Source organism: Gopherus flavomarginatus, chromosome 19 (assembly GCF_025201925.1).
Source record: "Gopherus flavomarginatus isolate rGopFla2 chromosome 19, rGopFla2.mat.asm, whole genome shotgun sequence".
Lineage (NCBI taxonomy): Eukaryota > Metazoa > Chordata > Testudines > Testudinidae > Gopherus > Gopherus flavomarginatus.
The window spans coordinates 1,664,292-1,677,124 of NC_066635.1; the positions used below are offsets into that span (position 1 = coordinate 1,664,292).

The 12,833-nt window shown below is 60.2% G+C and overlaps 1 protein-coding gene across 4 annotated transcripts in view; it reads right to left on the reverse strand.

The window, feature by feature from the left end:
- Positions 1 to 12,833, reverse strand: part of SEPTIN4 (septin 4) — a 73,406-nt gene that overhangs the window by 22,461 nt on the left and 38,112 nt on the right. For 2 of the 4 annotated variants that reach the window (XM_050929211.1, XM_050929214.1), the window contains 3 exons: positions 6,389 to 6,490; positions 4,068 to 4,164; positions 3,480 to 3,642 (listed from right to left, as the gene is read on the reverse strand). In XM_050929211.1, the coding sequence (XP_050785168.1) occupies positions 3,480 to 3,642; positions 4,068 to 4,164; positions 6,389 to 6,490 (362 nt within the window). Of the gene's footprint in view, positions 1 to 264; positions 355 to 3,479; positions 3,643 to 4,067; positions 4,165 to 6,388; positions 6,491 to 12,833 lie in introns of those variants that run through there. The other 2 variants (XM_050929212.1, XM_050929213.1) reach the window with 2 other exon arrangements.

Sequence of the window (12,833 nt, forward strand, 5' to 3'; positions counted from 1 at the left end):
AAAACCCATGGGCCTAGCATGCCATTTCACATGGTCACATTCCGGAGTAGATACGGACAGGACCAAGACAGCATTTGATACAACAAAATACTTTTTATGAACTAACACAGGTAGAACAGATACACAGGGCCAGCTGCAGCCTGTGACAGCAGCTCAGAGTCACACTCCACCGAAGGTCAGCCATGAACCAGCGCAAGGAAAGGGACCAGGGGGGAGTTCAGCACTCCAGAGAGCTCCCAGCCTGCTGGTGTCCTGGGGAGACAGCACTGCCTGGTGTCATCTGATGCCGGGGATCAGTGGGGTCACTCCATAGAGCAGTCGCTGCAGCACAGTCCCAAGGTGGAGGACTCTCGCCTTCTTCCCCAGGGGGATGCCGCAAAACAACGTACACGAAGAGGCGAGCTGAGATTCATCACTATGAATGAGCCATTAGAGCTGCCAGTTTGGCCTGCTACCTGGGTGTCACCATCCACTCAAGCTATGGGCAGACAGCTCCTTACGGGACCGACCTGCCCTCTGCTGTGTTGGCCTAACTCAGGAGTAGCTCTGCTGAAGCCACTGGAGTTACACCAGGGTGAGAGGAGAAGCAGCAGTAGGGGCCAGAGCCACAGCTGCTGTAAATGGCAGCCAATCTCTGATTGCAACCCGGTACGGAGCTTTTCCCCAGCGGAGGTTCTGGCCCTACAGCTCAGTGCATATGTGAAGGCACTGCAGATAGCGAGCAGCAGATACATGGGCAGAGGGCCTGGCTCTCTCCTGCCCTGCACCCTAGGCCAGCACCTACACCTGGGCAAAATGTGACTGGAGAAGCCAGAGCACTGTGCACAGCAGCGAGTGACTCCACAGGGAGCTCTCCCTCCCTCCCTCCCAGAGTGCTACCGGAGAGACCTGTGCTCCCAGACCTGTGCTGGCCACAGAGCTGCCCCTTGCTTTCCGGCTGTGCACGTGGGGGAGGGATTCACTCTGGCACTGCAGCCGTGTCGTGCCAGCTACACACGGGGTTGTATGTCCCGCCCAGGCAGTACTGCTGGCACAGGCACCTTCCGGGCTCGCTCGGAGCTAACTGACCTGGTGCCAGGGGTAGCCTGGGGCAAAGGGGCTTGTCGGGGTGGGAAGTGGCATGGCTGGGATGTTCCAATGATCTGGCCGGTGTCTGGCTGCTGCAAGGTCCATCTGGCAGGATGATCTAACCAGCCCCCATCAGCCACAGGAGTGGGTGCTTCAGGACCCCCCTACCCCCAGGGCTCTGCTCTGCGCAGAGATGAATGTGACCCCTGTTTTTTCCGCACAGCGCCTGTCATTGTGGTTTGGTGTGCAGGGAAGGGCGGCCTCACCCTGCATCCCTGCTGCCTGCACTCCGGTATCATGCCACATTCCTTCCCCAGCAAGGGAACCAGCCCAGCCTTGGGCTAACCCCCAAAGGGGAGAGGCTGTCTAGGGTAGACGGTCTCCTCTAGCTCTCGTCCCTGACCTGCCTCTCCCAGGCCCATTCCGAGATGCAGGCATCATGGCTCTGCTCCCCTGGACTTCCCCGTGCAGAGCTCAGTGCAGAGGCTGACAGACGCTGCTCATGACTCCCAAGGTTCTCAGCAGGGTGGGCACTTGTGCCTGGCTCTGTCCTGCTGCTCCTGTGCCCGCTCCCCCGTGCCCCCACAGACCCTGAGCCCGCTCCCTCCATTCACCCCCAGGCCCTGGGCCTGCTCCCCCCCATATCCCCCACAGGCCCTGTGTCTGCTCCCTTCATACCACCACAGGCCCTGAGTTCGCTCCCCCCATACCCTCATAAGCCCTGTGCCTGCTCCCCCCATACTCCCCCAGGCCCTGTGCCCATTTCCCCCTATGCCCCCACAGGCGCTAAGCCCGCTTCCCCCTATGCCCCCACAGGCCCTGTGCCCGCTCCCTCCATACCCCCACAGGCCCTGTGCCTGCTTCCCCTATGCCCCCACAGACCCTGAGCCCGCTCCCTCCATTCACCCCCAGGCCCTGGGCCTGCTCCCCCCCATATCCCCCACAGGCCCTGTGTCTGCTCCCTTCATACCACCACAGGCCCTGAGCTCACTCCCCCCATACCCCCATAAGCCCTGTGCCTGCTCCCCCCATACTCCCCCAGGCCCTGTGCCCGCTCCCTCCATACCCCACAGACCCTGTGCCCGCTCCCTCCATACCCCCATAGACCCTGTGCCCGCTCCCTCCATACCCCCACAGGCCCTGTGCCCGCTTCCCCTATGCCCCCACAGGCCCTGAGCTCGCTCCCCCCATGCCCCCATAAGCCCTCTGCCTTCTCCTCCCATACTCCCCCAGGCCCTGTGCCCGTTTCCCCCTATGCCCCCACAGGCACTAAGCCCGCTTCCCCCTATGCCCCCACAGGCCCTGTGCCCGCTCCCTCCATACCCCCATAGACCCTGTGCCCGCTCCCTCCATACCCCACAGACCCTGTGCCCGCTCCCTCCATACCCCCATAGACCCTGTGCCCGCTCCCTCCATACCCCCACAGGCCCTGTGCCCGCTTCCCCTATGCCCCCACAGGCCCTGAGCTCGCTCCCCCCATGCCCCCATAAGCCCTCTGCCTTCTCCTCCCATACTCCCCCAGGCCCTGTGCCCGTTTCCCCCTATGCCCCCACAGGCACTAAGCCCGCTTCCCCCTATGCCCCCACAGGCCCTGTGCCCGCTCCCCCCGTACCCCCACAGGCCCTGTGACCGCTCCCTCCGTACCCCTACAGGCCCTGAGCTCATGTCCCCCTATGCCCCCACAGGCCCTGTGACTACTCCCTCCATACCCCACAGGTCCTGTGCCCGCTCCCCCCTATGCCCCCATAGGTCCTGTGCCCGCTCCCTCCGTAACCCCCCAGGCCCTGAGTCTGCTCCCCCCTATGACCCTACAGGTCCTGTGCCTGCTCCCCCCATGACCCCACAGGTCCTGTGCCCACTTCCCCCTATGCCCCCACAGGCCCTGTGACTGCTCCCCCCTATGCCCCCACAGGCTTTGAGCCCACGTCCCCCTATGTCCCTACAGGCCCTGTGACTGCTCCCTCCATACCCCACAGGGCCCGAGCCCGCTCCCCCCATACCCCCACAGACCCTGTGCCTGCTCCCCCCATACCCCCACAGACCCTGTGCCCGCTCCCCCCATACCCCTACGGACCCTGTGCCCGCTCCCCCCATACCCCCACAGGCCCTGAGCCCGCTCCCCCCATACCCCTACGGACCCTGTGCCCGCTCCCCCCATACCCCCACGGACCCTGTGCCCGCTCCCCCCATACCCCCCAGGCCCTGTGCCCGCTCCCCCCATGCCCCCACAGGCCGTGCCCGCTCCCCCCGTACCCCCACAGACCCTGTGCCCGCTCCCCTCGTACCCCCCAGGCCCTGTGCCCGCTCCCCTCATGCCCCCACAGGCCCTGTGCCCGCTCCCCCCATACCCCCCCAGGCCCTGTGCCCGCTCCCCCCATACCCCACAGGTCCTGTGCCCGCTCCCCCCGTACTTGCGGTTCCTCTCCTTCACCACCATGCGGGTCATGCTTTGGATGCACTGCGCCCGGTAGTTCTCGTAGTGGGTCTCTCGTGTCACATCCTTGAGGTCCTGCATGTGGGTCTTCACCAGCATGGTGCGCAGCTTCACAAAGTCACAGTGTGCTGGGTTCTCCACTGCAGGGGAGGGGCCTGGCTTAGACGGGCAGATTTCGGGGCCACCCGGCAGAGCAGGGCCTCCCCCAGGTGGGGGGGGAGCTGAGGGCTGAGAGAACAAATGGCCCGGGACTGCAGAAAGGCAGAGCACTGCTTTGAATTGGCCTGGCTGCACAAAGGGCTAAACAGGGCCCTGCAGCAGGCCGGGGACCTCGCCCTGGCATCCCCCATCATATGGAGGCGGGGCAGCACCTTTGTGCCCCCGAGCACCTCCATTGAGATCGCCGGCCAGGGTCTGTCTGGTGTGAGTGCCACAGCCCTGCCTGCTGAGACCGGCAGCAGTCCCCGTCCGTGAGCACCACTGCCCTGGGGGTGGGGGTGGGTGCAGGAACATGGAGGAAGACGTGGTCCCTGAGCCTCTGAGCTATAAGCCAAACCCGCCTTACCTTCCACAATGCCCCAGGGATACAGTCGCCCACGGACTCGCCTTCCTTTGGCCTCCACAACCATGTTGCTGCCGATCACAGCGAAAGGGATGCTCTCCTGGAACAGAGCCATGGGGTTATTCCTGGGCATGGCCTCCCCAAGCCCTGGCGCTCTGGGACCCCAGGGTCCATCTGCACTGGAGTGGGCACTATCATTCCCCATGGGGGCAGACACACCCGCACCAGCTTGCTCACTACTCTGGTGTAGCTCTGGCTGCCCTGAGAACAATCCCATCGGAGCTCCTATGCACGTACTTGGATGGCCTGTGCAGCTGCGGCGACGCTGCTATTTTTTGCACGTGAGCTCTGACCAGCTAGCATGGGTGCGTTCACCTGAGTGGAAGTTACACGGCCAGCTCCAGTGTAGACGCACCCTCTGTTTGCTCTGCAGTCCTGCTAATGCATTCACTGGGATCGCACTAGCCACCACCTAGCACAGAGTTGCCCAAACAACAACTGGAAGGACACACTGTGTCTGAGCCCTTGCTAAATCCAGCCCCTGGCATGGGAGTGAAAGTAGCTTTCTACTGTTGGTGCTCCTTCCCCTTGAGATCAGCACTCAGGGAAGGAGTGGGGCCAGTGGGAGAGAAAGTGGAGCAGTGAGAGAGGAGATGGGCTGGAAGAGAGAAGCCAGCTGCAAAGGGTCACACAGGGTTGGCAGTACCAGGTATGTCCCGCTCAACTGGAGCCAGAGCACCCCAGAGCAAAGGCTGGAAAGGACCTGGAGAGCTGCTGCTGGCTAGCAGCGGAAGAGCCATGTAAACTGACAGTTCAATGGGAGCCGGAGCAGGGCCCGAGTCTGGCCAGACGCTGATCTAGCAGCCCAGCAACAGTGGACTCGTGACACATCACCGCTGTTTTCATCCTGTTGCAATTCCTAGCAGCTGGGCTGGGAAACAGCATCTTACTGGCCCTCCTGGTCCTTTCTGCAAGCCCATCACTCAGAAGCTCACCTCCCACACTCTCAGTAGCCAGCAGAGATCACTGGCGGATCCCCTACTAGTCCAGAGAACCAACTGGATGGCTGCCCCTCCCTCTGCTCCATACAGCACAGTGTGATGCTGGGGTCCACCATCCGGGCCTGATGTGCCATGCTACAGGCTAGGGCAGCTCGGTACCTCGTGCTGGGCCACCAACCTGATTCTGTGCCCCCCGAGCTCAGAATGACAGCAACATGACAGTGACGCTGCTGGCTGGGCAGGGGGAGCCCAGGGTGGAGGCTGGGAAATGCCACTGCAGGCATCAGAGGGGTAGCCATGCATCTGACGAAGTGGGTATTCACCCATGAAAGCTCATGCTCCAATATGTCTTTTAGTCTATAAGGTGCCACAGGACTCTTTGCTGCCATTGCATGCGTGATCCTGCCCATGCTGGACTCAGTGGCAGGTTTGCTGTCGACGCCAGCGGGAGCAGGAGCAGGCCCAGGGTGCTTTACAGGCCACTCTGGCAAAGGAGCCGTGAACTCAGCTGACACGCTCAGCAGTTTGTGTCCAGCTCTCCTCACTGCCAGCAGCTGTCAGCAGCTAGTAACACCAAGTCCCTGTGACCACAGTCTATATTCTTTCCTTCAGGTTTCTTTTAAAAGAGTTATTGTCAAAGGCAGCTGTCACTCTCCTGGCTCTGAAACCTCCCTAACCTTCATTTACACCTGGGCACTGTCTCTCTCTCGTGCTTCCCCCCAGGGTTCTTCTAATGCTCACACTTTGGAAGACCTAGCTGCCTTTGTCCTTCGGTACATGTCCACTCATTCCTTTATCTGCCAATGGTCGCTCTCCCTCCAAAGCCCAGGCTGGTTCGAACACGGACTGGTCTGGTTGCTTCCTCCACACGTTATATTTTCAGGGTGTCAGATCTCTGGGCAACCCCTCCTGCAGCCACACTGGCTGATTCGTGCTCCTTGCCTCTTTCCTTTTCAGAGGATCTAGCCTTTGGGGATCCCCCACCCTTCTCCCATGCCTGTGGATTTTAACCCTCCCTTCCACCCTCCCATTGCTCCTTACTCACTAGGTCAGGTGATTCCCCAGAACTGGCTAATGCCCTTGTGGCGTCTAATTCCATTATCTCCTGTTCTTGGTCACAGCCTCCCTCCCAGTAAACAGATGAGCCAGGAAGGTTTCCCTTCTGGCTGGACTATAAAGTTGCCCTTCTCAGAGTGTAGAAGCCACTGGGCTGAGGCATGGCTGGCTGCATTTGTCACACAAGATATACCTGGGGCTTAGCAAGTGACTCTGACCCTGTTCCTTGAATTGCATTCAGAGGGACGGCTGCTCTCATCTGCTCACCTTCAATGCCTGGTCCTGCAGCTTGAAATCCTCATCTTCATCAGAGTCACATTCAGGGAACTGGTAGATCCGGATCCCGTAACGTTCGATTTCTTCTCGAATCTGAACAAAGAAACAAGCCCACTGACTGACGGCTCTGGTGCTCAGCCCTGTCTTACGGCACCTTCATTTTAGGGGCATCCCAGGAGAAAGAGGACTATGTTATGCTCACCGACATGCCAACTACTGTCTGTTCTTCCATCTCACACCGAACAGTAGAATCCAGACACCAGTGGTTCATTTCCTATGGTTTCCAAACAGGCCAGGTCCCCGACATGGTACATGGGCCACTTTCTCCCCAGGGCCAGTTCTGACCATTGTCTTGTGCCCCAGGGACCCTCTGGCACACAGGGTGTGGCAGCTGCACTCTCTGCAGCCTGGCCTGTACCTCTCTCCCTCTTCTCATCAATCCTCAGACTCCAAGAGGCCACAGGGACCAGCTCTTGTCTCTTACATCCTCCATTTCAAAGGGGTTGCACCCTACTGTCCCTTCCCTTAGTATCCTGTAGGACTCTGCAGCTCCCTCTCTGTCCTGTCCTCTCCCAGTCCTGGGATACCGAGGGAGGCACTCGGGTAATCTGAGAGAACCCTATAGAAATGCCTGTTTAAAACAGGCCTTGGCTACAGTGCCAGTGGCATAGCCAGGTTTTCAGTGTAGGGGGAGCAAACATAAAATAGGCGCCCCCTTGACTCCTCCTCTGACCACGCCCTCCCTTGGCTCCTCCTCTGGCCACACCCCTCTTGGCTCCTCCTCTGGCCAGGCCCCTTGGCTCCTCCCATTTCCCCCCCCAGACTAACCCCGGGGCTGGCTCAGGACTCCTGCAGGCTTCCCGGGGGTGCGGATACCCCCCCATCCCCAGGAGAGTCTCTCTCACCCGGCCCCACCTGCGGGGTCTCACTCCCCCACCCCCAGCTCCAAGCTCCTGTGCTGCGCCAGGGCCCCCCATCCAGACAGCACAGCCTGCGCCCCTATCCTGTGGGCCCAACCCTGGGGAGCCCCTTGCCCAGCCTGTGATGCAGTAGGGACTGTCTGTGTGGGGAGTGGGAGAGCAGGGGAGGACTTTAGGAGATGGACGATGCCAGAGCCTGTAACCTGAGCTAGGTAAGGGAGGGGAAAGGTCAACACCTTTGCCCGGGAAGGGGAACAAAGGAAGGGAGTGGCAGGAGGGAAGCAGTTGGAGTTTGGGCTTGGGGCTGTGTGGGCGGAATTCAGGGTATCCTAGCTAGGATCCAAGCACCCTGAAAGCCCAGAAGGACTCGGTGGAGGGGTCCTGATTGTGCCTGCAAGCTCTGCTGTAACCTGTGTTCCTGTTGTCCAATAAACCTTCTGTTTTACTGGCTGGCTGAGAGTCACTGTGGGTCCCAGGAAGAGGGGTGCAGGACCGGACTCCCCCACACTCCGTGACAACTGGTGGCAGCGGCGGGAGATACTGCACCCCGTGGACGGCACTTCCTGCAGTAAGTGACTGGGGAGCAGTAAAACGAAGGGGTGGTTAACCCCTGGGAGTGTGTGCCCAGTGAGGACTTTGCAGTAACAGGGTCCCCCGGGGGATTGCAGCGAGCGGTCCCAGGGGCGGAGGAGTCTGCAGCTCGACCCTGGCAGAGAGGTGGTGACCTCAAGAAGGGCTGGTGCACTAGGGGTCCCCCTGGAAACCGTGGGGAGCGGCGAGCACCCCGGCCTGTGAGTGGCCAGCAGGAAGATGTATGCCAAGCGGCGCAAGTGTGACCTGCTGGAGCTGTGCAAGCAGAGGGGGCTGCACCCAGGGAGACGCACCAAGGACCAGCTGATTGCCCAGCTGGAGGAGGGAGACCGCATGAATGAACGGAGCCCTGTCTCTGAGGGAAGCAGCCGAGCAGATGCAGCGCAGGCACCAGTGTCTGTCCCCGCTGGGAGTGGTCAGCCGGCGGACGAGGGCTTCCCGAGACCCCCCCTTCCTAGGCGTAGAGGAAGGGCGGGGAGGAGCCCAGTGTATACCAAGGGCACCGTGACACCCCCGGCCAGCAGGGGATCTGCCCGGCGAAGCCCACCCCCCAGCAGGGGATCCTCCCGGCAACGCTCGGCATCCGTGGAGCGGATGCGGCTGGAATATGAAAGGGAGCTGAGACGGGAGGAGCTCGAGTTAAAGAGGCGAGAGCTGGAGGAGAAGGCGAAACAGCGTGAACATGAGGAGAACCAGCGCCAGCGTGAGCAGGAGGAGAAGGAGAACCAGCGTAAACATGAGCGGGAGGAGAAGGAGAAACAGCGTAAACATGAGCTGGACCTGGCCCGGCTGAGGAGCAGTGAGGCTCCAGCTGCGGTGAGTGAGGGGGGACCCAAGCCTACAAAGAGCTTTGATAAGCACTTGCTGCCCCGGCGTAAGGAGGGGGAGGACATAGATACCTTCCTGACGGCCTTTGAGAATGCCTGCGAGCTGCACAGGGTTGACCCTTAAGACAGGATCGCAGTTCTCACCCCCTTACTGGACTCCACAGCCGTGGAGGTGTACAGCCAACTGAAAGGGGCGGAGGCAGGGGACTACGAACTGTTCAAACAGGCCCTGCTCCGCGAGTTTGGGCTGACTCCTGAGATGTACCGGAAAAAGTTCCGGAGCCAGCGTAAAACCCGTGAGGTCACATACCTACAACTGGTCAACCGGGCGCAGGGGTATGCCCGCAAGTGGACAGCTGGGGCCCAAACTAAAGAGGACCTGCTTGACCTATTCATACTGGAGCACCTGTATGAGCAGTGCCCGTCCGACCTGAGGCTGTGGTTGATGGACCAGAAGCCGGAGAACCCGCAGCATGCAGGCCAGCTGGCCGACCAATTTGTGGACAGTCGGGCAGGGGATGGCAGGGAGGAGTCTCGAAGGAGCAGGCCTGCCTCAACGCAGAGAGAGAGTCAACATGGGACCTCCCAAAGGGGGCCTATGGAGAACCCCCCCAAAAGGGGAACATCCAGCGGCAGGTCCCTCCGACCCACTCAAGGGGACCCACGAGATATGGGCTGCTATCGCTGTGGCCAACGAGGTCACATACGGGCCCAGTGCCCCAAGCTCAGGGACAGACCAAGCAGACCCAACCCGCAGAGGGTGGACTGGGTAAAAACCCAATCGGAGGAGGGGCTACATTCCCAGGAAAGGGGGGTTGGCAACATACCACCTATGGATGCTCCCGGTTCCGGGTTTTTGGTTTACCGGGTGGGCGCGGGGCTGCCCCTCCGGAAAGAGTGCATTGTTTCCCTGGAAGTGGATGGGAGGAAGGTCACTGGGTACTGGGACACGGGCGCAGAGGTGACGCTGGCCCGGCCCGAGGTGGTGGCCTCAGATCGGATGGTGCCCGACACCTACCTGACCCTGATGGGCGTGGGCGGGACCCCATTCAAGGTACCCGTGGCAAGGGTACACCTGAAATGGGGGGCCAAGGAGGGCCCCAAGGATGTGGGGGTACACCAATATTTGCCCACTGACGTGTTAATGGGAGGGGACCTTGAGGACTGGCCTACTAACACCCAGAGTGCCCTGGTCGTGACTCGTAGTCAGAGTCGGCAAATGGCACTGCACCCCGAAAACGGGGAAGGTACTCGACCTGAGGTGCAGGACCCTAACTCAGGGAGCGGGGAACGCCCAGGGGCACGGTGCAGAGAGGCTGCGGCCTTAGACCCAGCCAGCAAGAGAGAGCCGGTCCCCATTCCTGTCCCAGCTGCTGAGTTCCAGGCCGAGTTGCAGAAAGATCCCTCCTTGCGGAAGCACCGGGACCGGGCTGACCTTAGTGCGGTACAGACCATGAGGAGAGGTTGCAAGGAGAGGTTCCTGTGGGAGAAGGGGTTCCTGTACCGAGAATGGGCTCCCCCAGGGGAAGTAGAGTCATGGGGGATCAGGAGGCAGTTGGTGGTTCCCCAGAAGTTCCGTCACAAGCTGTTGTACCTGGCCCATGACATCCCTCTCGCAGGGCACCAGGGAATCCGGCGCACCAGGCAGAGGCTGCTACAGAACTTTTACTGGCCTGGGGTCTTTACCCATGTCCGACAGTACTGCCAATCCTGTGACCCCTGCCAGAGGGTGGGGAAGGCCCGGGACAAGGGGAAAGCAGCTTTGAGGCCTTTACCCATCATAGAAGAACCTTTCCAGAAGGTGGCCATGGACATAGTGGGACCTCTCAGCAAGACGACCCGGTCAGGGAAGAAATACATCCTGGTGGTGGTGGATTTTGCCACTCGCTACCCCGAGGCGGTGGCCTTGTCCTCTATCGAAGCAGACACAGTGGCAGATGCGCTGCTGACAATTTTCAGCCGGGTGGGGTTCCCCAAGGAGGTCTTAACGGACCAGGGGTCCAACTTCATGTCGGCCCTGCTCCGGTCCTTATGGCAGAAATGTGGGGTCCAGCACAACTGGGCCTCAGCGTATCACCCCCAGTCCAACGGGCTGGTAGAAAGGTTCAACGGGACGCTGAAGATGATGCTAAAAACATTTATGAACCAGCATCCGCAAGATTGGGACAAGTACTTACCTCACCTGCTGTTTGCGTACAGGGAGGTACCCCAGGAATCTACTGGGTTTTCACCTTTCGAACTGTTGTATGGAAGGCGGGTGAGGGGGCCCCTAGACCTGATGAGGGACGAATGGGAGGGGAAGGCCTCTCCCGAGGGAGAGTCAGTGGTGGAGTATGTCCTGACCTTCCGGGAAAGACTGGCCGAGCTCATGGGCCTGGCCAGGGAGAATCTGGCCCGAGCCCAGAGGAGGCAGAAGGTCTGGTATGACCGCACAGCACGAGCCCGTGCCTTCGCCACCGGGGATCAGGTGATGGTTCTTATCCCCGTGAGGAGAAACAAACTCCAGGCCGCCTGGGAAGGGCCCTTCAAGGTTATCAAGCAACTGAATGAGGTAAACTATGTGGTGGAGCTGTCGAACCGGGCACATCACCGTCGGGTGTACCATGTGAACATGATGAAACCATACTATGACAGGGGGAATGTGGTGTTGGCCGTGTGTGGACATTGGGAGGGGCAGGGAGATGACCCCTTAGTGGATCTATTCCCTGGGACAAAAGCTGGTTCCCCCCTGGAGGCGATTCCCCTCTCTGATCAGCTGACCCCGGGCCAGCACGCTGAGATCAGAGGGGTGCTGCATCTGTACAGACAGCTGTTTTCCAACCAGCCTGGACGCACTAATTTGACTGTCCACCGGGTGGAGACCGGGTCACACCCCCCTATAAGATGCTCCCCTTTTCGGGTCACTGGTAAAACTGCCCAGGATCTTGAAAGAGAGGTCAGGGACATGCTGGCTTTGGGGGTGATCCAGCCGTCTTCCAGCCCTTGGGCCTCGCCAGTAGTGCTGGTTCCCAAGAAGGATGGGTCAATCCGGTTCTGTGTGGACTATCGAAAGCTCAATGCCATCACCGTATCTGATGCCTACCCTATGCCCAGGCCTGACGAGCTCCTAGACAAGCTGGGAGGTGCACGGTACCTCACCACTATGGATCTTACCAAAGGCTACTGGCAAGTGCCGCTGGACGCAGATGCCAGGCTGAAATCGGCCTTTATCACCCCTCTGGGGCTCTATGAGTTTTTGACCCTGCCCTTCGGCCTCAAGGGAGCGCCGGCCACCTTCCAGCGCCTGGTGGATCAGCTACTGAGGGGGATGGAGAGTTTTGCCGTGGCGTATATTGACGACATCTGCGTCTTCAGCCAGACCTGGGAGGACCACGTGTCCCAGGTTAAACAAGTCCTGGACCGACTCCGAAAGGCTGGGTTAACAGTAAAGGCTGAGAAGTGCAAGGTGGGGATGGCTGAAGTATCTTACCTGGGCCATCGGGTGGGGAGCGGCTGCCTGAAGCCGGAACCAGCCAAGGTGGAGGTGATCAGAGACTGGCCTGCTCCCCAAACCAAAAAGCAGGTCCAGGCCTTTATTGGGATGGCGGGGTACTATCGAAGGTTCGTGCCCCACTTCAGTGCCATAGCCGGCCCCATCACTGAACTGTGCAAAAAGGGGAAGCCAGACAAGGTGGTCTGGACCGAGCAGTGCCAGGAGGCTTTCCGGGCGCTGAAGGAGGCTCTGGTTAGTGGCCCAGTTCTGGCAAACCCAGATTTTGACAAACCCTTTATGGTGTTCACTGATGCCTCAGACACGGGACTGGGGGCAGTGTTAATGCAGGAGGATGAAAAGGGGGAGAGACACCCCATCGTGTACCTGAGTAAGAAGCTGCTACCCCGGGAACAAAGCTACGCGGCCATCGAGAAGGAATGCCTGGCCATGGTGTGGGCCCTTAAGAAGCTAGAGCCATATCTCTTTGGGCGACACTTCACCGTGTACACCGACCACTCTCCCCTGACCTGGCTGCACCAGATGAAAGGAGCCAACGCCAAGCTCCTGAGGTGGAGCCTGCTCCTGCAGGACTATGACATGGACGTGGTCCATGTGAAGGGAAGTGC